The 26,240-nt window shown below is 37.0% G+C and overlaps 1 protein-coding gene across 2 annotated transcripts in view; it reads right to left on the reverse strand.

Moving 5' to 3' along the window:
• Nucleotides 1–26,240, reverse strand: part of USP18 (ubiquitin specific peptidase 18) — a 38,605-nt gene that overhangs the window by 7,387 nt on the left and 4,978 nt on the right. Inside the window, exons 2-11 of one of the 2 annotated variants that reach the window (XM_074194923.1) lie at nt 22,397–22,504; nt 18,168–18,293; nt 13,996–14,092; nt 12,940–13,082; nt 10,344–10,423; nt 9,441–9,587; nt 4,635–4,730; nt 2,695–2,865; nt 1,291–1,413; nt 654–703 (exon numbers count right to left, since the gene is read on the reverse strand). In XM_074194923.1, coding sequence (XP_074051024.1) covers nt 654–703; nt 1,291–1,413; nt 2,695–2,865; nt 4,635–4,730; nt 9,441–9,587; nt 10,344–10,423; nt 12,940–13,082; nt 13,996–14,092; nt 18,168–18,225 — 965 coding nt within the window. In that variant the 5' untranslated portion in view covers nt 18,226–18,293; nt 22,397–22,504. The remainder of the gene's footprint in view (nt 1–653; nt 704–1,290; nt 1,414–2,694; nt 2,866–4,634; nt 4,731–9,440; nt 9,588–10,343; nt 10,424–12,939; nt 13,083–13,995; nt 14,093–18,167; nt 18,294–22,396; nt 22,505–26,240) is intronic. The other variant, XM_074194924.1, reaches the window with a different exon arrangement.

The raw sequence follows: 26,240 nt of genomic DNA on the forward strand, positions 1-26,240 counted from the left end.
GTCTTTTGTTAATAAAGCCTACAACTGAAATGGCACCCCTAAAAGGCTAGAATCACCACCTCCAAAAAAAGTTATCCCTCCCACTTCAATGTTAAATTATTCCCTAATATCTACCCCATATTAGCACTCAAGAATTTATCTTGTCCCTGAATAATGAAGAATATTTTCTATTCTATGATATAAAGTACAAAGAGAAACTTTTAGTATATGTGAATCATATACTAAATATGAGAAAAGAAATAGTAGGACAGAGGTTAAATCTTTGCAATGTTTTGTTAATATTGCAAATTGACAACTACAATTCATTATTTGATTTGCCACTATTTCTTCTATTAGTCCTTTGATATAAAAAAGGACCATACCAACCAAGTGATTGGAAGCAGGAGTTGCACAATTATGATTATTATAGTAAGGGGTGTGTTGTACAAGGCATCTTTCTCACTTGCCTTTATCAGAATTGTCCCATTCCATGGTCTGATTGATGGGAAACAGGGCTATTGTCAATTTTTTATAATGCATAAAGGAAAAGAATAGAATAATGAATAAAGTGCTCAGCACAGTGGCAACTCAGGTTCATGACACTGTTATCACCAAGGGCCTTATGGAATCTCAAATCTTTTTTGCACAATTGTTGAAAAAACCATTTCTCTTACCAATATAAATAATAGTTTCCATAAGTCCGTTTGATATCTTCCCATGTTACCTATAAGAATGCAAAGAGATAAAGCCAAATGGTCAATATTTATTAAATGTCCAAAGTCCATTGATCCTATGCAACATAGACTTGCTCATTCCCACCATTCACCATTAATGATCCCAAGACCTTTGAACATCTAATTATAGGATGTCTTTTCTGCAAAGTCACCTCTAACTCTAACTAAATAGTAATTTTCCCAGTCTCTTTATCATATAATATCAACTTCATTTAGGATTCATATAACATAGTATTTTGTTAATTCTTCTGACATCCTGATGCTCCCCCCAAATGTATCAAAATTCAAGGACAATGAATTTAAATCTCCAAATCTCTGGAAATGGCCTCTACCAGATAAATTCATCAGAAGGAGTCTTTCTGAGGAAAGCTCTAGACTCTAGACACTTAAAGACTCTAATTTTTAGACTCCCAAACCTCAAAAAGGGACCCCTCCAAATTCCAAAAAGCAGACCCAAAACAATTTTTAGCATCATTGACCCATCTAATATTATTTCTGTTCCATTACTATTCCAGTTAAAGTAGTTTAGCTGTTCTGAAAGTATGGTCAACCTAGTGTAGGAAGCCAGACTCCTCACCCAGCAGACACTGGAATCATTAAAGCAGAACCATTTGCCATCATCAGGATTACAGATATAGGCGCAGTAATGTCCATAGTTGGCCGTCCCCATGTGAGCAACCACAGCAAAAAGATTATACTTCTGGGAAGGAAAAAAAGCACAATGTGGTTGGTACCCCTACCACACTTTCAGATAATAATCTATAGGGAATGTAGAAGGGTTATACAATGTGCAAGAAACAGCTTGTCTCTTTATACTATGTTTTTTTAAAGAATAATAAAAGCACTTCTCTCCTAGGATGATAGCAAGGGTAAAATGAGATATGTAATGTATGTAAAGCACATTATAAATTGTATAGAATAGGCATATAAAGAACTGACCAAACTTCGAGGATTTATATAAATATTAGCTACTCCTGGTGGTAGTGTTGTTGTTAATATTATGCTAGACTGCTAGACTGGGACTAGGAGATAGCTATAGTAACTTAAAAGTTCCAGTCCCCTTAAAAACAATACATTTTCACTGTTTCTAGTTGCACCTATGATCCCTATACCAGCCAGGTATATTTATAATGGAAAGAGTTTTGGATTTGGAGTCAGGCAACCTGAGTTCAAATCCTGGTTCTGCCACTTACTACCTGTATGACCTTGGGCATGTCACTCAATTTCTGGAGATATCAGTTTCTTCTCCTCTGTAAAACAGTGTTGGACAGGCTAGAGATTCTCAAAGGTGTATATATATCAGCTTAGTGACTATATTGCTATTATCATCTTCCTCAAAGAAATGGAGGGTATCTTCTTAGAACAAACAGAGTTTACGCAAAGGGAATGAAATTGAAAAAGAGGAATTCTTCCTATGTACAAATGTACCAATAGTCACTGAAGAGTTTATTAACTGCAAGGTATGAGTCCATAAATAATACCAAGCAGTCACTGCGTCCTAATTACTACAAGCCTCTAGGTGGCACCTTAGTACACAGGCAATTGGGAGTTAGAAAAGCCCAAGTTGAAGTCCAGCCTGAGACTCTTACTACCGCTGTGACCCTTGGAAAGTCACTTAACTTCTATCTGTCTCAGTGTCCTCCTCAACTGTAAAATGAGGATCATTATAGCACTAACCCTATAGGGTTGTTGAGAGTATAAAATGGGATATTTGTAAGACATTTAGCAATAGGACCTGGAACCCAGTAGCTGCTTAATTAATATTTATTTCCTTCCCTTTACCCAAAGACCATTATTAGTGACTAGGGTAGGGGGCACAGGAATGTAGACCAAGGCAGATGCTCAAAAGGTGTCTTCTCTGAAAGAATGAGGTAATTCTTTTCTAGGAGGCTTCTAGATCTTCAGGATTCTTTAATCCAGAGACTCAAAAGAATAGGAGAAAAGAATCATTTCTCTGACCAAGGTAAGCAGCATCCCCTACCTGTCCTTCAGAGTCCTTCCAATCTTGTTCTTCTGGGAGTATCTGACTGAAATCCAGGCTTTGGGGAAAACTTAGAGGGTGGATGATCTTCTGAGTATTTGAGAAGTTCTTGGAGGAGAACCGCATGAGATGCAATGTTAGTGTTGCCGGCATGTGAGTTATCTTTATTGCCTGAGAAGTAGAAACATGAAGACTGAGAAAAGTGAAAATCCATACTAGAAGAAGAAAGGTGCCAGGATGAAAAGTCAGCCCAGCTTGAGAATATTGGAATTCATTCCATTTAGGAGGAAGGATCAGGACTGGAGCAATGGAACATCTCAAGCTAGCCTATACATTTGGCATTTTAGGAAAGATCAGAATTAGCTTATCATGCTAGAAATTCTACCAAACAAAATAAATTCAATCCAAAAACATTTATTATTAGGGGTAGCTAGGTGACACAGGAGTCAGGAGGATCTGAGTTCAAATCAGACACTTATTAATTGTCTAGCTGTATGATCTCGGGAAAGTCACTTAACCCCACTTCCTTAAATAAAAATTAAAAAAAAAAACAATGTTCAAGAAAACCGCATTTATTATTTTCTGATCCTAGTAGGAATTTGTCTAGCATATCTAAGGAGAGGTAGTCCAACCTTCAAGAGATTGTCCCTTCTTGTTCTCCCTTTCCCCCCTTTAGAAACTCCCTTCTTTTCTTTCCTTTTTGGGGGGGTCAAATATGCACAATCATGTTAAACATATTTCCATATTAGAAACATTGTGAAAAAAGAATTGGAACAGAAGGGGAAAATCGTGAGAAAGAAAAAAAGTGATAATATTATGCTTTGATATTATAAATGTCAAAGATCCAACTTTCTCTGGATGTGGACAGCATTTTCCATGATAAATTATCTTGGATCATTATATTATTGAGAAGAGTTAAGTCTTGTTGATCATCACACAATGTTGCTGTTATTGTGTACAATGTTCTTCAGGTTCTGCTCACTTCACTCATATCAGTTCAAGTAAGACTTTCCAGGTTTTTCTAAAATCTTCCTGTTCATCATCTCAATAATATTCCATTACAATCATATCCCACAACTTGTTCAGTCAGTCCCCAATTGATAGGTATCCCCTCAATTTCCAATTCTTTACAACCACAAAAAGAGCTGCTATATATATTTTTTTGTAAAAGTGGATCCTTTTCTCTTTTTATTATCTCTTTGGGATATGTTGGGTATGCAGTTTTATAGACCTTTGGGCATAGTTTCAAGTTACCCTCCAAAATGGTTGGATCAGTTCACAATTCCACCAAATATCCATATTAGTGTTCCAATTTCCCCATATTTTCTCCGACATCTATTATTTTCCTTTTCTTTCATATTAGTCAATCTGATAGGTGTGAGGTAATATCTCAGAATTGTTTTAATTTGCATTTCTTTTTTTTTTGTTTCTTTTTGCAAGGCAATGGGGTTAAGTGACTTGCCCAAGGCCACACAGCTAGTAATTATTAAATGTCTGGGGCTGAATTTGAACTCAGGCCTTTCTGACTTCAGGGCTGGTGCTTATCCACTGTGCCACATAGCTGCCCCTAATTTGTATTTCTTTAATCAAGGTGATTTAGAGCATTTTTTCATATAATTATAGATAGCTTTAATTTCTTCATCTGAAAGCTTCCTATTCATATCCTTTGACCAGTTATCCCTTAGGGATTGAAACTCTTTGCTTTTGAGAATAAAGTGTTCTGATGAACTGAAACCATTATTGTCAAAATTCCTGTCTCAGTTTTGATATTGACATGTCTCCCTGCTGTCATCATAGGTTAGATTCAGGCTAGGGTCCCTGGGAATGAATGCAATGGTCTAAAAACATTAGAAGAAAACATCCTAAACTTCAATCAAGAGCCACATTGAATAAGAAAAAGTCTGGTGAAAGGAGGCAAGACCTCACACAGAGCTAATTACCTGTTGCCAACAAGCCATCTTCCCACAATTCTCGCAGAGACACTTATTTTCACCTGAGATCTCCTTGGGTTGGAAAAAACAATGTAGGGAATCCTCCTGTCCCAGAAAATATAAATGGGAATACAGGGTCAGACAAGTATCTTAAAAGGCATGGTTTCTAAATCATCAGGTTCCTCCTCTTTTTTTTTTTTTTTTTAGGTTTTTGGAAGGCAAGGCCACACAGCTAGGTAATTATTAAGTGTCTGAGACTGGATTTGAACCCAGGTACTCCTGACTCCAAGGCCAGTGCTTTATCCACTACGCCACCTAGCTGCCCCACTATGCCACCTAGACACCCCTGGTTCCTCCTCTTTTTCCTCACAACTGCCCAGCCCCCTCAACTCCGTGTTGCTCTGCCTCTCCTGATGCTATTACATTCTCTTTATTACAATATGGGTTCCCTTTTTTGTGGCAATAAAAACTGGGGAGGAAAAAGAAGATGCTACCTAGTTGGAAAAGGCAGAGCAAACTGAGGTACATGAATATAATGGATTATTACTGCCATAAGAATTGATAAATATGAAGATTTTGGAAAAGCATGGGAAGACATGAACTAATGCAGAGTAAAATAAAAAGTACCAGAAAGCAATATACTAGCTGACAGTATAGATGAAAAGAATAAAAAATTGAATCTGAACATTGTATAATGTCAAAATCAAGTTTGGCCCTGGAAATCGATATGAAAATTTACCCCCCAATTTCTTTAAGAGGTAAAGACTGTGGTTATGGAACAAATGTATACATACAATCAAACTTGATCAATGTTATTAATTAATTGTACACAATTGCTTTTTTCCTCTCTTTTTTATTGAGTGGGACAGAGGGAAATATATTTGAAAGTAAAGGCAGTGAAAAATAAAGTTACTGACTTTTGGTTCAAAAGGTGACAGAGAATATGCTAGAAGAACCCAGGTCACCCATAAATAACTCAGCAAAGATCTAGGGGGACACCAGATTAAACAGTGATTAAGATGACCAAAGAAAAATTCCAATCAGTTCCTCAATTTATTTCAGATCTAAACAATGAGATGACCAGAAGTCTGCTATTTCTAGATGAGGCATGGGAGATAGAAAACAGCATGAGTTTTCATCTATGGAACCTGAAGCCAGTGACATCTTAGTCCTGACCTGTCAGAGAAACTGCACTGGCCAAAGTCAACCTCCATAGGTTACTATGCAGGGAGATGGGGTTAAACAATACAAGCCTCAAGGAAATTCAGTCTGAAACAGGTGTGTAGGCTTTGTATCACACCTAATTCAAATACTATTTCTGAAATCTGATTGGGACCTATTTGGGCTACAGCAACATGAGCTAAGATCCTTGGTTGGGGCTCACCCAAGAAGAAAGACACAGAGATAAGGCCAAGGCCATATTTCATTTTGAGCCATCAAGAGATAATTGCAGAAGCCCAGGATTGTAACAGAGGCTAGGACCCAGTCCCAACTCAATGATCTAGAATTTCAGAGCCACTGGCATCCAGGATAGGAAGAGATAAGGCCAAGCAGAGCTTTCCAACTACAAACAAAAATTCTAGTCCAGGAATTTAGGTTGGTGATATGAGTAAATAAAACAAAACCAAAATTCTAGATTCAATAAAAAAAATCATTGTAATGTGGTATTATGATATAACAGATTAAAGGAAATCTAAGAGGTAACCCTTCCCACCCCACCCAAAGCCCCTCCCCCCAAAATAACTCCACATCAAGTATAGAGTTTGTCCACTACAGAATGGTTTGTCCAAGGGCAGCTAGGTGGGGCCATAGATAGAGCAATGGCCCAGGAGTGAGGAAAACCTGAGTTCAAATCCAGCCTTGATCCTTACTAGCTATGTGACCCTGGGAAAATCATTTAACCCCATTGCCTCACCAAAAAGAAAGAGAGACAGCATAATTTGTCCATAAGGACTCTAAGAGTAGGCATAACAAATTAAAATTCATTTTAAAAATGAAATTCAATCTCTTGAGGGAAAAATAGAAAAATAAATAATTGAAAACAGATGAAAAATCATCACCAAGTAGTATGGTTTTTGACAAATAGAATGGGAAAAAAAACAGAATTCATTGATTCTATGACATAGCAAGAAATATTAGAATGAAGTACAAAAATTAAAAACAATAGGAAGGCATATAAATATCAACTATCAAAAGCATTTGACCTAACAAAATTGAAGAGGGTTGGTCTTCCTAAAAATCATAATCAAATAAATATCTGGATACCGTATTTCAAGCAATCAAAAAAGAAATTGTCCAGATCTATTAGAACCAGATAACTAAGTAAAATAGGTAGAAATTACTAAGCACATCATGAAAGAAAATCCAAATTGAAAAATACCCAGGAACTTTCAGGTTAAATATACTGAACAAGCAACCAGAAGAAACTTATCAAGAAGCAAGGAACCACTATCAAGATCCCAAAGATTATGCTGCAACTAGTTTAGAGGAAATAAAATATTGGAGTATGATAAATACTCCTACAATTAGGGGTGTGTGTTGGTAAATGTTTAACAATTGGGTCTCTGAAAAAATGCATGCATGATCACTTCTAGCTTTAATTTACATTCTCTCCATTAATTGCAATCAAGAAAACAAGTCCTAATTTGTACCATTTAATGATTTCTGAGGTATAAATGCTCACACTGAAAATTTAAGTACTCTCAAGAGTTACTTTTGACTGGCTCCAGCACATTCCTGCTTGCAATGAAGAACTTACTCTCAAAAACTGAGATTAATCCTACAAGGGAAAAAAAAAATGGATCTTCAATAGAACAGAAGACTTCCAAGCATTTCTGAGAAAAGGCCAGGGTAGAGTAGAATCTTTGAAAGGCAAACACAAGAGATGAGTTAACCCAAATCACTCATAATGGCAATAAAATGAGTGACCATCAACTGAGAACTGCTGAACAAATTATAGTATATAAATGAAATAGAATGTCATAAATGTCATAAAAACAATGAAAAGGATGAATTTAAAGAAATCTAAGGGGGTGGCTAGGTGGCATAGTGGATTAAAGCACTGGCCCTGGAGTCAGGAGTACCTGGGTTCAAATCCAGTCTCAGACACTTAATAATTACCTAGCTGTGTGGCGTTGGGCAAGCCACTTAACCCCATTTGCTTTGCAAAAACCTAAAAAAAAAAGAATATATTTTGGATGGTTGCCTCTGCACTATAAAGACATTCTATAATATGAGAATTTCTGAAAGAAATTTTCCTTTCTAGTATGAGAGTCATTTGAAGGAGCCCAGTCCCTCCCCTGTTCTAGTTCTGTCTGATGCTATATTTGAAAACAAAGAAGAAAGACACTGATAACTTATAATGATTCTAGGAAGGAAACATAGCTATATGCTTTTTGAAGCCAGTAGTACTGTCCTTATTTGACATTTGGCTTGTTCCACTGAGATCTCAAAAAAAAAAAAATAGAAAAGAAAAGAAAGGCTTTCCAAAAAGGGAAATGGTCTTCTCTGAGCTATAAAGTTTTAGCCAAAAAAAAAGAGAGAGAGAGAGAGAGAGAGAGAAAGTCAATCTGCACTACATAATGTAGCAGCTATGCTTTTATTCTTGGATTTGTTCATTATTTTTCATGTATTTGTTTTGTCTCCTTAGCTACACTTACAGTGAAGCTCCCCTTCTTTAAAAATCAGGAATTATATCTTATATTTTGATTCCCAGCAAGGATCAAATGATTAAAAGAACACCAGACTTGAAGCCAGAAGACTCTGCCTCCTCTGTTTACTGGTTGTATCACCTTGAACAACTCAAGTTATTTTGCAGTTTCAGTTTCCCCATCTATAAAACAGGGACAAGGAAGCATTTCATTTTGTATACTCCTCGTGTGACAAGCCAGGTCAACTAACCTCTCTGAGCCTCAGTTTCCTCATCTGTAAAACGAATGGGTTAAACTTTCCAGTTCTAGCTCTATTATCCTAAGTAAGGAAATTTTATAATCATAAAGCATGGTATAAATATAAACTGTTACTATTTCTTATACTACACTATATCAGTAAGTATCATATTTGTACTCAGCCAAATCTTTATGTACTTTAACAAGTACATAAATGAAAAAGAGTTGTACTGGATTGGAAGGAAATCACTTTATATAAATCTAATCTAGTAGTTTTCAAGGATACTCAAATTTCTCACGCTCAGCTACATCAAATAATGTCAAAACATAGAGTATCACAACTAGGAAATGCTATGATTGGAAGCTATGCATATTTTATCCTAAGCACAGCCCTGAAGCCTAAAGTGAAACAAATCAAAGAAAGCTGATTATGATAGACATACAAGAAAGAATGGAACTAGAATGGGTTGAGCCTGCAGAAGAGTAGACTAAGGGGTATCTGAATAAATCTTAAAACATAGTAATGGTTCTAAAACAGAAGAAGACAATTGGCTTGTTCTATATTTCTAGTGAGGACCAAACCTGAGAAAAAGCTTTAATCATGAGAAATGTATAATAGATGCAAGCAAGGCATTTTCTGGATGGCAAAGTTTACTGAATACTAAGAAAGTCACCAAGGAAAACAATAGTTTGGTTAGAGTTCTTTAAAAAGATTTTTAAGACAGAATCTCATCTCCCTAAGATGCTTTGTCATTCTGTCTTAAAAAAGAAGGATAAATAAGATGACCATCAAAGTCTCTTCTGGTTTCTCTAAGAATCTTAAAATCTATTCTTGAATTATATGAAAGTACAAGGGTAATCAATAGGAACACAGGACACTGACCATGACAAAGTTGGAACAGAAAATTCTCCAAGAAAAAACACTAACCAGGGTGTTCAGAGGTTGTGAATCAGTATCAAAAAGAGAGAGGGAAAGGGTCAACATGCCGCTATTCCTGTGACTCTTCACATTGCAGTCCAGGCAAACCAGGGACTCCTGTGTTCTGATAATATACAAATTCTTCAGCCTCTCTGACTGAAAAACAAAGAGAGAGAGAGAGAGAGAGAGAGAGAGAGAGAGAGAGAGAGAGAGAGAGAGAGAGAGATCTTAGCAAAGGTTCTAGCAATAGCTAGAACTACTTATCTTTGCCATTTCTACCCTCTACTTCTTCCCAAATGCTTCCCAAACACTTTTTCTCCTCTCTTACCCTCAATTAAAATGATAAACAAAGTCTGTATCTTCCTTGCTCCAACACTTGATTACTATAAATGCCACCCTTCACACTGCCCTGCCTCCATACATTTATTAAAAATTTTCTCAAACACCTAAAATGAACAAGACACTTATGTAAACCTTTTAACTATCTCTTTGCTTCTTTTCTTCTCTTCTTCCTATCTCTTAACCTTCCTCAGAAAACCTTTCCCATTCTTCCTTAATTCTAGTGCCTTCCTAGAACTCATAAGCTTGCAACTGGATGAGTGTTAAAAAACTACCCTTGCATATATAATTGGAGGGGGGGAAGACAAAGCAAAAATAAAAAATTCTAGTGCCTTCCCTCTATTATTGCCAATTTATCCTTTATGTGACTTGATTATACTTAGCTGTTTTCATATTATATCTCCCATTAGCTTATGAGCTTCTAGAGAGCAAGGATTGTCTTTTACTTTTCTTTATGTCCCTAGGGCTTAGCATAGTGTCTGGGATACAGTAGGTGTTTAATAAATATTTATTCACTGACTGGCTCCTAGAATAAGTAGCATTTTAATTTTTTTTTTAATTCTAAGTCCTTACCAGCTCTGAGTCTGTTATTTGCCTTTGAATCAGATTCCAGAGGGTCAGGAAGAGATGGACAGCATCATGCTGAATAAACACTACAAAGGAGACAAAAAGACATATCAGTTTGTCTGAAAGTTGTCCATTGTCCTTCTGTCACTTCTCATTCCTACTGTCCCCCATTTGGGAAGCTGCTTAGACTGGACACCATTCTGACATTTACTTTCACAAAAATGGCAACTTATTGGAGTCCCATTTCTATTCTCCCATCTCCCAATCATAGAATCTCAAAATTGGAAATGACCTCTGTAATTCAAATTATAAGAAACCTCTCTGCACCATTCCTGGAAGATAATCATGAGCCCTTTGTTTGAAAACCTCAAGTGAAGCAGAACCCACTAACCTCCCAAAGGAAGCCCTTTGGGAAAGCTGAAGGTGAGATCTTCTTGACATCTTGTCATTTTTTTTAAACAGGCTAAATCATTTTAGCTATTTTAACTAATCCTTAGTCACCTTATTAGTAACTCAGATCTAAATATACTGCATTTTGTCAATGTCCTTCCTAAAATATAGTACCCAGAGCAGGACATATCTCAGGGCATAGTTTATTGGAAAAATCAGACTTGTTTTCTCTCCCTTATTCTTTTAGTTGCCCTCCTCTGGAAACTCTTGAGTTTATCAATCTCATTTCTAAAATGAAGCCCAGAACTGAACGCTGTACTTCAGCCATAGTCTGAATAGGGCAAAGAATCATAAAATCACAAAATTTGAGATTTGTCAGGGACCTCAGCTATAATCTAGTACAAATCATACCCCAAAGGAATTCTAACAATGACTATCATTTATATAACACTCAGAGGTTTGCAGAACACTTTACATATATTATTTCATCTGAGTCTCCCAACACTCTATGAGGTAGGTGTTATTATTATAGTGATTTTAGAGATAAAGAAACTCAGTCTGAATGAGGTTATATGGCTTGGCCAGGATAAGGAAATCTCTAAGGCAGAATTCATACTTGGGTGTTCCTAACCTGAAGTCCAAACACACCACCTAGCGGCCTGACCAACAAGTGGTCATTGAGTCTCAGTTTAAACCCCTTCAAGGAAGAAGAACCTGGGTGCCCTCAAAGCAGTCCCTTCCACTTTTGACCAACTCTAATTGTTAAGAAGTTTTTCCTTATCAAGCCTAAATCTTGTTTTTTGTTTCTATATTAACTTTCTATTCCTGGCTCTGCCCTCAGCAACCAAAGATAACAAGTTGGATTCCTCCTTCACAAGATAACCTTTCATACACTTGAAAACATCTTCTCTCCTCTGAACTAAACATACCCATTTCTTTTAACTAGAACTCATGTGATTGGAACTCCTGACCCTTCTAGTTGTCCTCCTCTGAATGCTCTCCACCTTATCAATGTTCTTCTTTAACTGTGGGACTATCCTATCTTTTTCTGGAAGTTCTGCATCTCTTAATATAGATCATTAATACTACTACATGGTGTTCATATTGAGTCTGTAGTTCACCAAACCCTTTAGATCTTCTGCAACTCAACTGTTGTCTAACCATGCCTCCCTTTAATATATGAGGGTGATTTTTTTGGAACCCAAAGATAACACTTTATGTTTTTCCCTTTTGAATCTCATTTTAATAAATTTATTATTATCATTATTATTGTATTAAAGCAGTATCATTGTTCAATCAAGTGCTCTAACTTGTTAAGATTCAATGCAGGGGGCAGCTAGGTGGTGCAGTGAATAGAGCACCTGCCCTGGAATCAGGAGTATCTGAGTTCAAATCTGACCTCAGACACTTAATAATTACCTAGATGTGTGGCCTTGGGAAACCACTTAACCCCACTGCCTTGCAAAAAAAAAATCTTAAAAGAAAAAAAGATTCAATCCAGATGGCTATATGGTATGCTAGCTGTCCCTCCCAGCTTTATGTTCATCTATTGATTTGATAAGCATGTCATCTATTTATTTACTCAAATCAGTGATTAAAAATGTTAAACAGACTAGGACCAAGCCCAGAACCCCAGAGTACTCCATCAAAGGCTTCCTGCTATACTAACACCACACCATTAATTAATATAATTAACATCTTGCCAATCAATCAGTTTTAAATCTATCTAAATACATTATCATCAACTAGTACAAATCAGCACCATATAAATATTAATATTTCTATCTTTTCCACAAGAACCAGTGTGAGGTACTTTATCAAAATGTTTATTAAAATCCAGGTAATCAGCTGCTCATCAACTGGGTTAATAATTCTCTAGGTTACTATACATTGCAGAGAAGATGCTGAGCTGCATTGGTAGATGATGTCTCCTCAACTGTGAATTCCCTAGACCTATGAAACCAGAGGTGCCTATCCTCTATCCATTTTCAGGAAAAGGTGATTCTTTTCAGTAGAGATGGTCTAAGTTAGAATTAATGTCTCTCAACCTGGCAGAGCCAAAAGCCCTCTAACTCCTGGATGCAAACAATTTTACTGACCAAATCATCCTTGTATGGCTCTTAAATTCACCCTTACATACGTGCACAAAAATATCCATCCTCACCCTTTTCTGGTCCAACCACAAACAAAAATAGCCAAATGGCTTCCTTACATGAAACATATTTTTTCAGGCACAATGCCAACTCCACAGGCCTTACTGCTCTGAACCGGTTGTCTTGCATCTTCTCTAAGAGTAGAAGTAGCTGGTAGGGGACACTTTTTTCACGCTCCTCCAGTTCCCTAGGCATTGTGATACTGAAAAAAGAGAGAGGTCACATATGTGAAGTAGGTTCTATTATTATCACCATTTTACAGATTAGGAAACTGAAGCAGACAGAAGTTTAGTGACTTACCCAGAGTCACACAACTAGCAAGCATTTGGTTGGTTTTTTTTAGGTTTTTTGCAAGGCAAATGGGGTTAAGTGGCTTGCCCAAGGTCACACAGCTAGGTAATTATTAAGCGTCTGAGACCAGATTTGAACCCAGGTACTCCCAACTCCAAGGCTGGTGCTTTATCCACTATGCCATCTAGCCGTCCCATCTAGCAAGCATTTGAGGACATATTTGAACTCTGGTCTTCCTGACTCCTGGACCAACCCTCTATAGACGTTTAATGAATGTTTGTTGAATTGAAGTAAATTGAACTGAGTAGTTCACACTCATAAATAGAGACAGGATCAAGCACTTGAATGAAAGAAGCAGAATAAAGAGAATTTGAGAAATTCAGTTACAGGAAGGAGTGGAAGATCGAGAGTCAGTGACCCTACCTATATAACTTTGGGTTAGATAACCTCTACATCCCTTCTAGTTTTACATTTACTATCCTAAGAGAAGTAGACAATACAAAAAATACACACTGAACCACTCTTTGCCTAGGTCTTTGGTTGCATGGATCCTTTTCCAGCAGTCAAGGACCTTCCTACAAGGGAAGAGGCCAATAAAGTATAAGCTCTCTCAGAGGGCAGACACTGTCTGTTTATATGTGTTTATATCCATGGATCTGAGTACAGTCTTGATACATGATACTTAATAAATGGCTATCTAATTCAGGATGGTCCCAACTCACCATGAACAATTGAAGTTTTCCTGTAAACATATAAGAAAAGACAAATTTATAATTTACCATTCCCAATCAAAAACTGGTGAATTAACCAGGAAAAAGTCTCACCTCTTCAAAATTTTGACAAAATTCAGGTTCATGATGAAGACTTGGAGTAAAGAGTTGAGGCAACAAGTCTGTCCGAGATTGTACAAACCAACAGGAACTGAAATATGGCAGACACACAAAAAAAAATCAGTAAGATCAGAGCACAAAGGGATTCATTCAACTAACTGTAGCCAGGGTGCTGCTATGGAAGAAGAAGAAATAATCCTGACTTTGAGGACTTTGCAGTCAATTGGAGGATAAAGATCATAAACACATGGAAAATTAAGTAATGAGTGGAGAGATATCACAAGGAACATGTGATTAATTGTAGAAAAAAAATTGTTGAGAGAACAAGGGAGAAAGAAGAAAGATGTTTATAGGGAAAACGAAGCAGGGAATAGCTGGACATTCTCTGCATCAGCTGCTCCACCTGTTTTCAACCCTGCTAAGCAAGATACCTTGTAGGTAAAACTATCACTTCCAACCTCATCCTCAAACTTCCCTCAGCCTCTTCTGCCCTCTGGCTAGAGGACTAGATGATGGAGTACCAAACTCCTCCTCCCAATACCTTCCTTTGTAGAGGATGGAAACTAGACTGAGATTCACTCCATTCTTCTGCTCTGCCTGGTATCATCTCCACAGAAAGACCCCTCATGCTGATTACCCTCTAATATTTTCCCACCCATCTTGCTTTCCTGTCTCTTTTTTTATGTTCCCCTATTTGATTGTAAGCTATTGGAGGTCAGGGACTTTCTTTTTTATTAATTGTACCCCCAAAGTTTCGCTCAGTGTCTGGCACCTAGGAGGTACTTGATAAATGTTTATTGGATTGGATTTATTGAACTTGATCTTGGTCTCCTACCTCTTTTTAAAATTTTACTTATTTAAAGCAATGGGGTTAATTGACTTGTCCAAAGTCACACAGCTAGGCCAGTGCTCTATCCACTGCATCACCTAGCTGTCCCTCCCTACCTTTTTTGAAGTTCTCACTTGCCAGAATATAACAAAACAAGTCCAACTTTGGGTAAAAAAAAAAACAGGATTACAAACTGACTTAGATGTAGGTATCAGTTTCCTCTGAAAATGTCCATTTCTTATGGCACAAAAATGTTCCTTTATAAACATATACCACAGTTTTTTATTGATTTTTTTTCCTTTGAAAAATTATCTACTGATATCCTTTTATTCTTATGAATTTGAGCCAGTTCCTTGTATATCTTGGAAGGGAGACCTTTGACAGATAAACTGTTGCAAAGATTTTTCCCATTTTCCTTCTAACTTTTAATACATTAGATTTGTTTGTATATAAAACTTTTAAATTACACATAATCAAAATTTTATCTTGTGATCTTCTTTATTTAATCTCTGGTTCTTCCACTTTTCATAGAACCAAAAGGCAATTTCTTCCTTGTCCCTTTCTTCCAGTCCTTGTTTTTATATGATTTGATACCCAAATAAGCAAAAAGAGGTATGGCAAAATACTAAATCACATTATTGATAGATCATGCTCTTAAGGACCAAAAATGACATATTAACAGGGGCTGGTGGAAACATAAAGCTTCTCCGTTGATGAAGGGGTCATAAGATGATCATAAGATTATCACCTGCTCCTGGAGGACAAAAGAGAATAGTCTGGAGGTAGAAAAACACATTGGGGGACTTTACAAAATGTCAAGCCAACCCATCCATGCTAGGTTTAGATATAGAATTTGAGTAAAGCAGGATATAAATATTTTTGTCAGCCTTCTCATGGTTGTGCAAGTGAGTCTCATAACTTGGGGAAAAAAAAGTAGTGAACATTACATTAAAGTTCGAGGTACACTATAAGAGCCTATCTATCCTTAATGATTTATATAGAATATCAAACTGATTGATACTGATTGGAATAGACTAGGAGTCCAAATGAATTATTTCTCACAGCATTGCTTTATCAAAGAGTATGCACCCTTTGAAAGCCCTTTGGGCATAGTTTCAAACTGCTATCCAGAATGGTTGGTTCAGTTCACAACTCCACCAACAATGCATTAGTATCAGGGTAGCTAGGTGGCACAGTGAATAGAGCACCAGCCCTGGCAGGAGGACCTGAATTCAAATAAAGCCTCAGATACTTAATACTTAATTAGCTGTGTGACCTTGGACAAGTCACTTACCCCCATTGCCTTGCAAAAACAGAAAAAAACAGTGCATTAGTGTTCCTGTTTTCCCACATCCCTTCCAATACTTATCATTTTCCTTTTTTGTCATATTATTCAACCTGATAGGAAAGAAATAGTGTCTCAAAGTTGTTTTAAGTTGCATTTCTCTACCCAATAGCGATTTAGAGCACTTTTTAATATGACTATAGATAGTTTTGATTTCTTTGTCAGAAAACTGCCTGTTCATGTTCATGAACATTAATTGTACATGTTCCTTGACTATCAATTGGAGAATGACATATTTATATAAATTTAATTCAGTTCTTTATGAATTTGAGAAGTGAAGCCATTATCAGAGATACTTGTCACAAAAAAATTTTCCCCAATTTTCTACTTTCCTTATAATTTTGGTAACATTGGTTTTGTTTATGCAAACACTTTTAAGTTTTATATAATCAAAATGATGTATTTTACATTTTATAATTCTCTGTCTTCTTTGATCTTTATCCACAAATCTGATAGACAAACTATTCCATGCTCTCCTACTTTGTTTATGGTATCACTCTTTATGTAAAAACCATGTATCCATTTCAACCTTATCTTGGTATACAATGTGAGATATTGGTCAATGCCTAGTTTTCTCAGCAGTTTTTGATGAATAATGAGTCCCCCCAACAGCAGGAGTCTTTGGTTTCATCAAACACTATGCTAGTATTTCTGGTTGCTTCTATATGTTGACTACCTGATCTATTCCACTGATACACCTCTCTTTCTCTCATTCTCTCTCTCTCTCTCTCTCTCTCTCTCTCTCTCTCTCTCTCTCTCTAAAACAGTACCAAATGATTGCGTTTTGTAGTACAGTTTGAGATCTGATACTAAAAAAAAAAACCTAGTTAAGAAAGCATTATGTAACAAATTGCTTTCTGTGGGGGGGGGGGAGTAAGATTGGGGGGAAAATTGTAAAATTCAAATAAAATCTTTAATAAAAAAATTTAAAGAAAGCATTATGCAGAGCATGTCTTATTCTCCCTTGAAGGCAAGAACTATATTTTATAGATTTGTATATTTCCACCAGTGTTTTGCACATATTAAGCATTAAGGAAAAAAATCCATAAAACCTAAACCCTGATTAATTTAACACATAATTTTACTCTAAGATAAAAGTGTAGTAGCAATATGAAAAAGAGAAAGGTGGTTGCTGAAAGAGAGAAGGGGACAGAGAGATATGAGTTCCAATGACAAGCTCTATTTCTCAATTTTACCTGCCCTTGAAACTACATGGGGAGTAACAGAAAAAAATATGTTTACCTTGCTAGACTCTTCAGGCCATCAGTAAATGCAATTACTGATATCATAGAGATAAAAGATGTTAAAATGGCAACAAGTTAGAATTTATATAGCACCTACTATGGGTCAGACACTGGATTAAGCTTTTAAATATTATCCCAGCTTCTTGGAGATTCTGTCTATTCTAAAATCACTGTAAACCAGAGGGGACATGATTTTCTAAAATCTTAGAAACACGGAAGTTCTCTGATTTACTCTCTAAGTAACTGTAGAGGCAGGCAATATGTGGAGGGAGAAAGAGTGATGGTGAAGGATTCTGGAGACCATCCTGAATCTGCCACTAACAAACTGAATAGCTGGGAAAGTTACTAACCTTTTCCTTCATTTGTAAAATGAGATTTCCTCATTTATTAAATGAAAGGGCTGTAATTAATCCTCTCCAATCTTCTCTTCCATTTTTAATGATACTTGATTCTAAATTCTTTTACTTTTCATATGACCTTGAGATCAGCATATTCTATACCTCCATGATTATTGAGAAAACTCATCTTTATTCATTTCAGTAATTTTAAGTCACGGGCTTCAAGTGGGGTCAACAGAAAAAAGAGGACTTAATAAAGTGAAAAATATTAGAGGAATGAGAGATGTGAAGTTACTGATTACAGGTTGTTAAAATTATGGGTTTTATTGAAAGTCCATGCTTAGTATATTGCAACAACTTCTGGGTTCTTATGTAACCAAAGAGGAAGAAAAATTAACAGTAATAACAACCTTTATGACTGTCTCCAGCATTGTAGAGGGATCTCAGCTTCTCTGTCTTCATATTCATGGCAGTCCTTTATCCCAAAAGGATTTTGTTCCAAATTCAGAGATTCCACTGATTCCACTTCTCAGGTTCTATTCAAAAGGTAAAAGACCTCACCTATTAATGACCACTAGGAGTTCCCAATGTACCATTCTACAAACATGTCCTTAATATCAAGATAGGAACTAACCACTGAGTAATATTCATAGGAGTCCCCCAAGAATTATCTTTGTGAAACATAAACCAGGGGTAGGGTAGAAATGAGGAGGCAAGTCCTAAAAAGATCATGGCCATGATCACACAAAGGTGGAACCAATTTTTAAAAATTAAGTTCTGAACCCTGATAAACCTTGGCTAGCCCTTAGGCCAAGCTTGCTAGATCCGTGGGAAAGGTCTGTTTTACCAGACTGGAGCCAGACTGGAGCCAGGCTGCAGCAGATGCACACCAGAGCGAACCAGCTCCAGCCTTCCAGGAATAGCCTGCAGGGCACCTGGGTCCCTGGAAGGGGTTTTCAGACATCTTGGCTCAGGGATTATCAGGCTTGAAGAATTGGTAGAAGAACTCTGATATACCAGAGTGAGCAAGGAGCCCGGCCAATACTAGTCTCAGGGCAGTCATGGGAACCTACAGATCCACCCAGCACTTCCAGAGTGCAGCCCACAGATGGAAAAGGGTGGGAAGAGACTGCAGGGGTCTCTCTGCTCTCCCTGTGGCAGGACTCTACTGTTTGCCCACACTCTGGTATCACAGTCTGGGTTCACATACTACCATAATGGAGCAGAGACCCTCCTCACAGTTCCAGGGCAGAGGGGAGGGTCTATGGTCATCCACAGACCAGAGCACAGGCTATGAGAGTGATCAGAGTCTCTCATAAGACCTTGGAGGAATTAAGGTCCCTGTGAGGTGTCCCCAACCCCCCCCCCCAAGCCTTGGAAGTGCAATAAATTAGTCATAGACTAAGGAAATGAGCAAACAACAGAAAAAGAAGAATCTGACCATAGAACATTACTTTGGTCCCATGGAGGATCAAAAGACATACTCAGAAGATGACAAAGTCAAAGCTTCTGTATCCAAAACCTCCAAGAGAAATAGAAAATGGGCTCAGGCTATGATGAGCTCAGAGAAGACTTTGAAAAGCAAGGAAGGAAGGTAGAGGAAAAATTGGAAGGAGAAATGAGTGATGCAGATAAATCATGAAAACCAAAGTCTTCAGCTTGGTTAAGGAAATACAATAAAATACTGAAGAAAAAACATGCTAAAAACTAGTTCAGGTCAAATGGAAAAAGCAACCCAAAAGGCCAATGAGGAGAAGAATGGCTTAAAAAAGTAGAATTAGACAGATGGAAAAGAATCTAAGAAAGCTCTCTGAAGAAAACATCTCCTTCAAATGTAGAATGGAGCAAAGGGGAGATGACTTTGTGAGAAATCAAAAAACAATAAAACAAAACCAAAAGAACGAAAAATCTAGAAGAAGATGTGAAATATCTCATTGGAAAAACAACTGACCTGTAAAACAAATCCAGGAGAGATAATTTTAAAAGTATTGGACTACCTGAAAGACATGACCAGGAAAAGAGTCTAGGCTTCATTTTTCAAGAAATTCTCTAGGATAATTGCCCTGATACCCTAGAAGCAAAGGGTAAAATAGAAATTGAAGGAATCCACCAATTAACTACTGAAGGAGATCCTCCCCACCCCCCAAAAAAACTACCAGGAATATTATTGTCAAATTCCAGAACTCCCAAGTCAACGAGAAAATACTATAAGCTGCCAGAAAGACACAATTCAACTACTGTGGTGCTACAGTCAGGATTATACAGGATTTAGCAGCATCTACATTATGGGCTCATAGGGCTTAGTATATGTTATTCTGGAGGCAAAAGAGCTTGGTTTACAAACTGAGAATCAATGATGCAGCAAAACTGAAATCCTCTTTCGGGGAAAAGGTGGACTTTCAATGAAACAGGGGACTTTCAAACTTTCCTATTGAAATGACCAGAGCTGAACAGAAAGTTTGATCTTCAAGTACAGGACTCAGGTGAAACATAGAGGGGGTGGACAGGAAAGACTAATTATGAGGGATTTAATGATGATGAACTTCTTGTATTCCTTTATGGGAGTATATAAAAAACAAGGCACAGGAAGGAGTTGAATATAATGGCATAATATGGTATAAAGATGGCATCAATGGGTGATAAAGAAAATTACTGGGAGGAAGGGAAAGGAGAGGTAGAATGGGTTAGTATATTTCACATAAAAGAGTCAAGAAAAAGCTTTGACATTGGAGTGGAAAGGGGGGGAGGTGAAGGGGAATGAGTGAGCCTTCATTCTCATCAGAAATGGTTCAGAGAGGAAATAACATATGCACTCAATAGGGTATAGAAATCTATCATACCCTAGAGAAAAAAGGAGAGCAAGGGGTGGGAAAAGGGGGACAAGGGAGGGGTGGAGTAGTTGATAGAAGAAAGGGAAGATCATGGGAGAGGGTAGTCAGATACAACCCCTTTTGAGGAGGGACAGGGTGAAAGGAGAGAGAGACTAGAATAAGAGGGAGTGGAGAGGAATAGAATGAATATTGAAAATATATATATTGAATATAGAATGAAAAATATTGAAGCAACTTCTCTGAATGATTTATGATAAAGAATGCAACCCATCCTGGACATAAATTTGGTGGTATCTGAACAAAAAAAAAATGTGGGGCTGAATGAAAACTACAATGAATATAACTATAAGGGAGACGAATCAGGACAACTTCTGATTGAATTAAAAAACTATTCTAGGAGTGGCTAGGTGGCGTAGTGGATAAAGCACCGGCCTTGGAGTCAGGAGTACCTGGGTTCAAATCCGGTCTCAGACACTTAATAATTACCTAGCTGTGTGGCCTTGGGCAAGCCACTTAACCCCATTTGCCTTGCAAAAACCTAAAAAATAAACTATTCTAAATGACCCCATAGCTTCATATAAATGAGTTATCCAAACAGGATATAAACATCTGGTCAGCTTGAATAAGAGATAGACTTCAAGAAGACCTGCATTAAAATCTAGCTAGATGTTACCATCTGTGTGATTCTGAGCAAGTCATTTAACTTCTATTTGTCTCAATGTGCTCGTCTAAAAAATGGGAATAATAATAGTACCTACCTCCTAAGGTTGTTGTGAGGATAAAATGAGAACTATGTAAAGGGCTTTTTATAACCTTAAAGTATAATATAAATGCTAGGTATTATTATTATTTCTAATAACACAGCAATGTATTAGACTTTAGATGAAAGTGAATAGCCAAGAATCAGCTATGCCTCATGGTAGCCTTTAAAAGATAGGCTGGGGGTGGCTAGGGGGCACAGTGAATAGAGCACCAGCCCTGGAGTCAGGAGTACCTGAGTACAAATCTGACCTCAGATACTTAATAATTACCTAGCTGTGTGACCTTGGGCAAGCCACTTAACCCATTTGCCTTGCAAAAATCTAAAAAAATAAAATAAAATAAAAGATAGGCTAGCCCCATTATAAGTAAGTTCTAAGGAAAGAGTCAAGAAAAGAACCATTCACAGAGGAAGAAGCTAGTTCTTGAGGATTCACTTGTGTGCATTTGAGATAAGGGGAAGGACTCTCCATTTTGTTTCCTCCAGCAACAGTTGTCTTCCAATGGAAGCATTTTGTCATAAGAGACATTTACTTCCATGTTGATTGACAAGGGATAATCCAAGAATATTATTTCTTGAAGTCACCCAAAAAGAATTGAGTTGAATAGAGATGAATCAGGGAGAGGAGTAAATCTATGTGCTGGCCTGATTCACTAAAGAAGTTGAGTTTAACTCTTTCTAAAAAATCTAATCTTTATTTCCAAGAATTCAACTAAAGTTGGTTGCTCTTGGTTTTTTGGTTTCTTGGGATAAGAATACTTTGCCTTTTGACTGGAAACATTAACAGGCAAGATTCTTCTAAAGAAATCACCTTTATTGGTGATTTATTCTGCCCAAGTTGGAATTTTCACAATTTCTTTATTCTCCTTCCCTCTCCCCATTCCCCTAGCATTCAAAACTGACTTACTACAAAAAGGATAATCAATAATAATTTATTATTATTTACAATAATTATTACAATATTATTTATATTTACATAATAATTACAAAGCCAATAAGACAAAGTAGGAAAGGTTTCACTTGCTAGTGAAACTCAATGTCTACTCACCATGCAATACTACCACCTAGTGGAATAAACCAAGATGGCCTTCCCTCTACAGGAAACCTTGAATGTTGACTTCCATCTCCATAACACTCCAAACTTTACAAAACAACCCTGGGAAATATAGAATGTTAATAGGATTAACTTAATTTTACAGATGCAAAACTATTGACTCAAAAAGGCAAAATGACTTGTTCCAAGTTACATGATAGCAGCATTATCTAGACCTAGAGCAATCTGTTGAGGAGCATTCTCTGCCCAGCTACTGTACCATGGGGGAACAAAAATTGAAAGAAAGAAATCTTGTGGGTTTGTTAGGTTGTGGCACATTATAAACGGTGAGTTACAAGGAAGACTTGAATGAACCAAAAGAAGAAGAAGAGGAGGAGGAGGAGGAGGAGGAGGAGGAGGAAGGAGGAGGAAGAAGAAGAGGAGGAGGAAGGAGGAGGAGGAGGAGGAGGAAGAAGAAGGAAGAAGAAGAAGGAAGAAGGAAGAAGAAGGAAGAAGAAGAAGAAGAAGAAGAAGAAGAAGAACCTAGGCTGGATGAAGGGAGGGATCAAGGGACCACCAACTAATAGAAAACCCAGGATTGTCTTCTTATGATATCAAGAAAATGTATGGAAAACTATCTCACATTAAAGAGGTAAAAACTGCTTTCACAACAGAGAAAGTTACTCTCATCCAAATGGGTTCATATATTCATAGTTGTTGGGTATAGTTGACTATAGAAATCTATCTGACCTTATGGAGAAGTAGGAGGGGAAGGGGACATGAGAAGGAGAATGCGGTGACTGATAGACAGGAGGGAAAGTGGAGGTCAGAAGCAAAATATTCTTGAGGAGGACAAGATGAAAGGAGAGAGAAAAGGTTAAACAGGGTGAAAATAGGATGGATGGAAGTACACAGTAATCATAACTAAAAAAATTACAGCAAGTTAATCTGATAAAGGCTTCATTTCTCAAATACTTAGAGAACAGAGTCAAAATTTATAATACAAGTTATTCCTTATGAACAAGCAGTTTTCAGAAGAAGAAACCAAAGCTTTCTATGGTCATATAAGAAAATGATCTAAATCACTATTCTTTAAAAAATGCAAATAAAAACAATTCTGAGTCACCAGCTCACCCTATCAAAAATGACAAATATTGAAGGGCATGTGAGAAAATTGGCACACTGATGATAATATTTGTCCTTCATTCTTCTTTTTTTTTGTCCTTCATTCTTTTTTTTTAGGTTTTTGCAAGGCAAACGGGGTTTGTCCTTCATTCTTGAAGAAGAGCATGACATGAGGAAGGTGATGCCATGACAAGCACATTAACTGGATTTGAGTGAGGGGTACTGTGCTAAGAAACCAGCCTTACTGTCTCCTCCAGAGCCAACTGAGTCCATTGGCCAGATATGGATCAGGAAGACTGGAGATGGTCCTGGATGTGAAACAATTGGGATTAAATGACTTGCCCAACATAGCTTGTAAGTATCGGAGACTAAGATTTGAACTCAGGTCCTCCTGACTAGTGCCAGTGCCACCTGAGTCACTAATACACTGCTGGTGGAATTTTGAAGTGATTTGACAGTTCTGGAGAGCAATTTGAAACTATGCCCAAAGGGTTATAAAATTGTGAATATACCTTTTTCATGTCTATAAAATCTTTAATTGAATGATTCCCACATGCATTGAGGGGAACATTTTTTAAAATATTGAACTTGATAAAGTCCCAACAACCCATGAGCATTTCTATATATAACATAGGACCAAAAAAAGTATTTGTGCATATACTTTGATCCAGCAATGCCACTACTAGGTCTGTATCTCAAAGAGATCAAGAAAAAGAGAAAAGAAAGAAAAGGATCTAAATGTACATGAATATTTATGGCAGCTTATTTTGTGATATCCTTTCTCCCTTATTCTTCAAGGGAGCCAAGTTTATTGCTGGTTTTTTTAGGGTTTTTTTGTTTTTTTAGTTTTTTGCAAGGCAATAGGGTTAAGTGGCTTGCCCAAGGCCACATAGCTAGTAATTATCAAGTGTCTGAGGTCACATTTGAACTCAGTTCTCCTGACTACAGGGCCAGTGCTCTATCCACTGCACCACCTAACTGCCCCTGTTGCTGTTTTTTTAAGAAAAGAAAAAAAAAGAGGGGGTGGCTATCTATTTGAAGCTTACCCTGGCATGCCATTTGATTTATGCACAATTTCTGCCAGAATACTTTCCAGGTTTCCCAACAGTTTTGTCAAATAGATTCCAGTAGCTGGGATCTTTTGTATTTATTAAAAATTGGGGGGGGGGGGCACCTAGGTGGTGCAGTGGATAAGAGCACTGGCCCTGGAGTCAGGGTACCTGAGTTCAAATCCAGCCTCAGACACCCAATAATTACCTAGCCGCGTGGCCTTGGGCAAGCCACTTAACTCTATTGCCTTGAAAAATCTAAAGGAAAAAAAAAAAGAAAGAGAGAGAAAAAAAGAAGCAAAATTGGTCAATAAATTTTTCAAAGTATGCAGTGTTCCACATTCATTCCTTCTCCCATCCCCCATCTGTGCAAAGGAGTGGGAGGTGGTATCTTTTTTGTTCAAACAACTTATTCTTTGTAATTTCACATTTATTTTCTATTGTTTCATTATTATTGTTTTTCCATTAACATTGTTATAGGTCATTATGTATATTTTTGTTTTGGGTTCTGCTCACTTCAGTTTTTGAATGAATACATATAAGTCTTTCTAGGCTTCTTAGCATTTATCATATTTATTGGGCTAACAACTTAATTACATTCATGTACCACAATTTGTCCAGCTTTTTTTTTTTTACTACAAGAGTGGCTATAAATATTTTATTGTGTCAAGATGACTCCTCTCTTTTTATTATTAGGAGACCCCTTGTTTTCCAGAGCTAATTGTCACAAAAAACAATCCTTTGTGTTCACCCTTGTGATGAATTCAAAATCTCAGAATTGTTTCACATCAGCACCTGGTGGTCCCTGAACTTGGCAGATTTTGTGATGGCACAAAATTAGAAATTGAGGAGATGCCCATTAATTGGGGAACGTGGAATCATATTGTGCTAGTACCCAAGTTCTGGTCACGAAGCCCTGCTATTAAACAGACTTGTCTCACTGTTGCTGTTACCCCTCATTGTCAGTCACTAGGATATGTGTTGAAATTTGCCCACACTAAAGCAGTTCTACAAGAAAAGGCCTCAGCACATGTGTCTAATTTCCCTCCTCTAACAGAATAAAGAGAACTCTTTGCTTATGGTCACTATTAACTCATTGGTTTTATTTTGTTTTTATTTTATTTTATTTTTTCAGAGTTAGTAGTAGTTACATAATTTCTGTGATTCTGGTCATTTGCTTTCAAAGTTAACAAATGAATATGGGAACTTCTTTTTCATCAATAACCACCTTGAGGCATATGCCTAGTATTTAAATTCAGAACCTAGTAATTAAATTCCTGGGGCAGAGTATGAACATTTTAGCTACTTGTTTGCGCAATGCCAAAATGACCTACTAATTCACAATTCCAAAACCCTTCCATCATAGACTTTGTCATCTTTGCCAATTTGCTGACTGTGAGGTTAAAATTCAATGGTTTATTAATTTGCATTTCTTTTCTTATTAGAAATTATATGACTTGGCTATTAAAATTATTGTTCACAATTCTTCTGAGAACTATGTGTTCCTATTCTTTCACCACATTGCTATTGGGTAATGACTTTTAGTCATGTTGGATACCAAACTCTTATCTGAGAAATTTAAGACAAAGTTTTCCCCCCCATTTGACTGCTTCCCTACTTATCTTAGATGTATTAATTATGTTTTGCAAAAGCTTCTTAATTTCACATAATCAAAATTATCTGTT

This window comes from Macrotis lagotis, chromosome 7 (genome assembly GCF_037893015.1).
Source record: "Macrotis lagotis isolate mMagLag1 chromosome 7, bilby.v1.9.chrom.fasta, whole genome shotgun sequence".
In the NCBI taxonomy this organism is placed as follows: domain Eukaryota; kingdom Metazoa; phylum Chordata; class Mammalia; order Peramelemorphia; family Peramelidae; genus Macrotis; species Macrotis lagotis.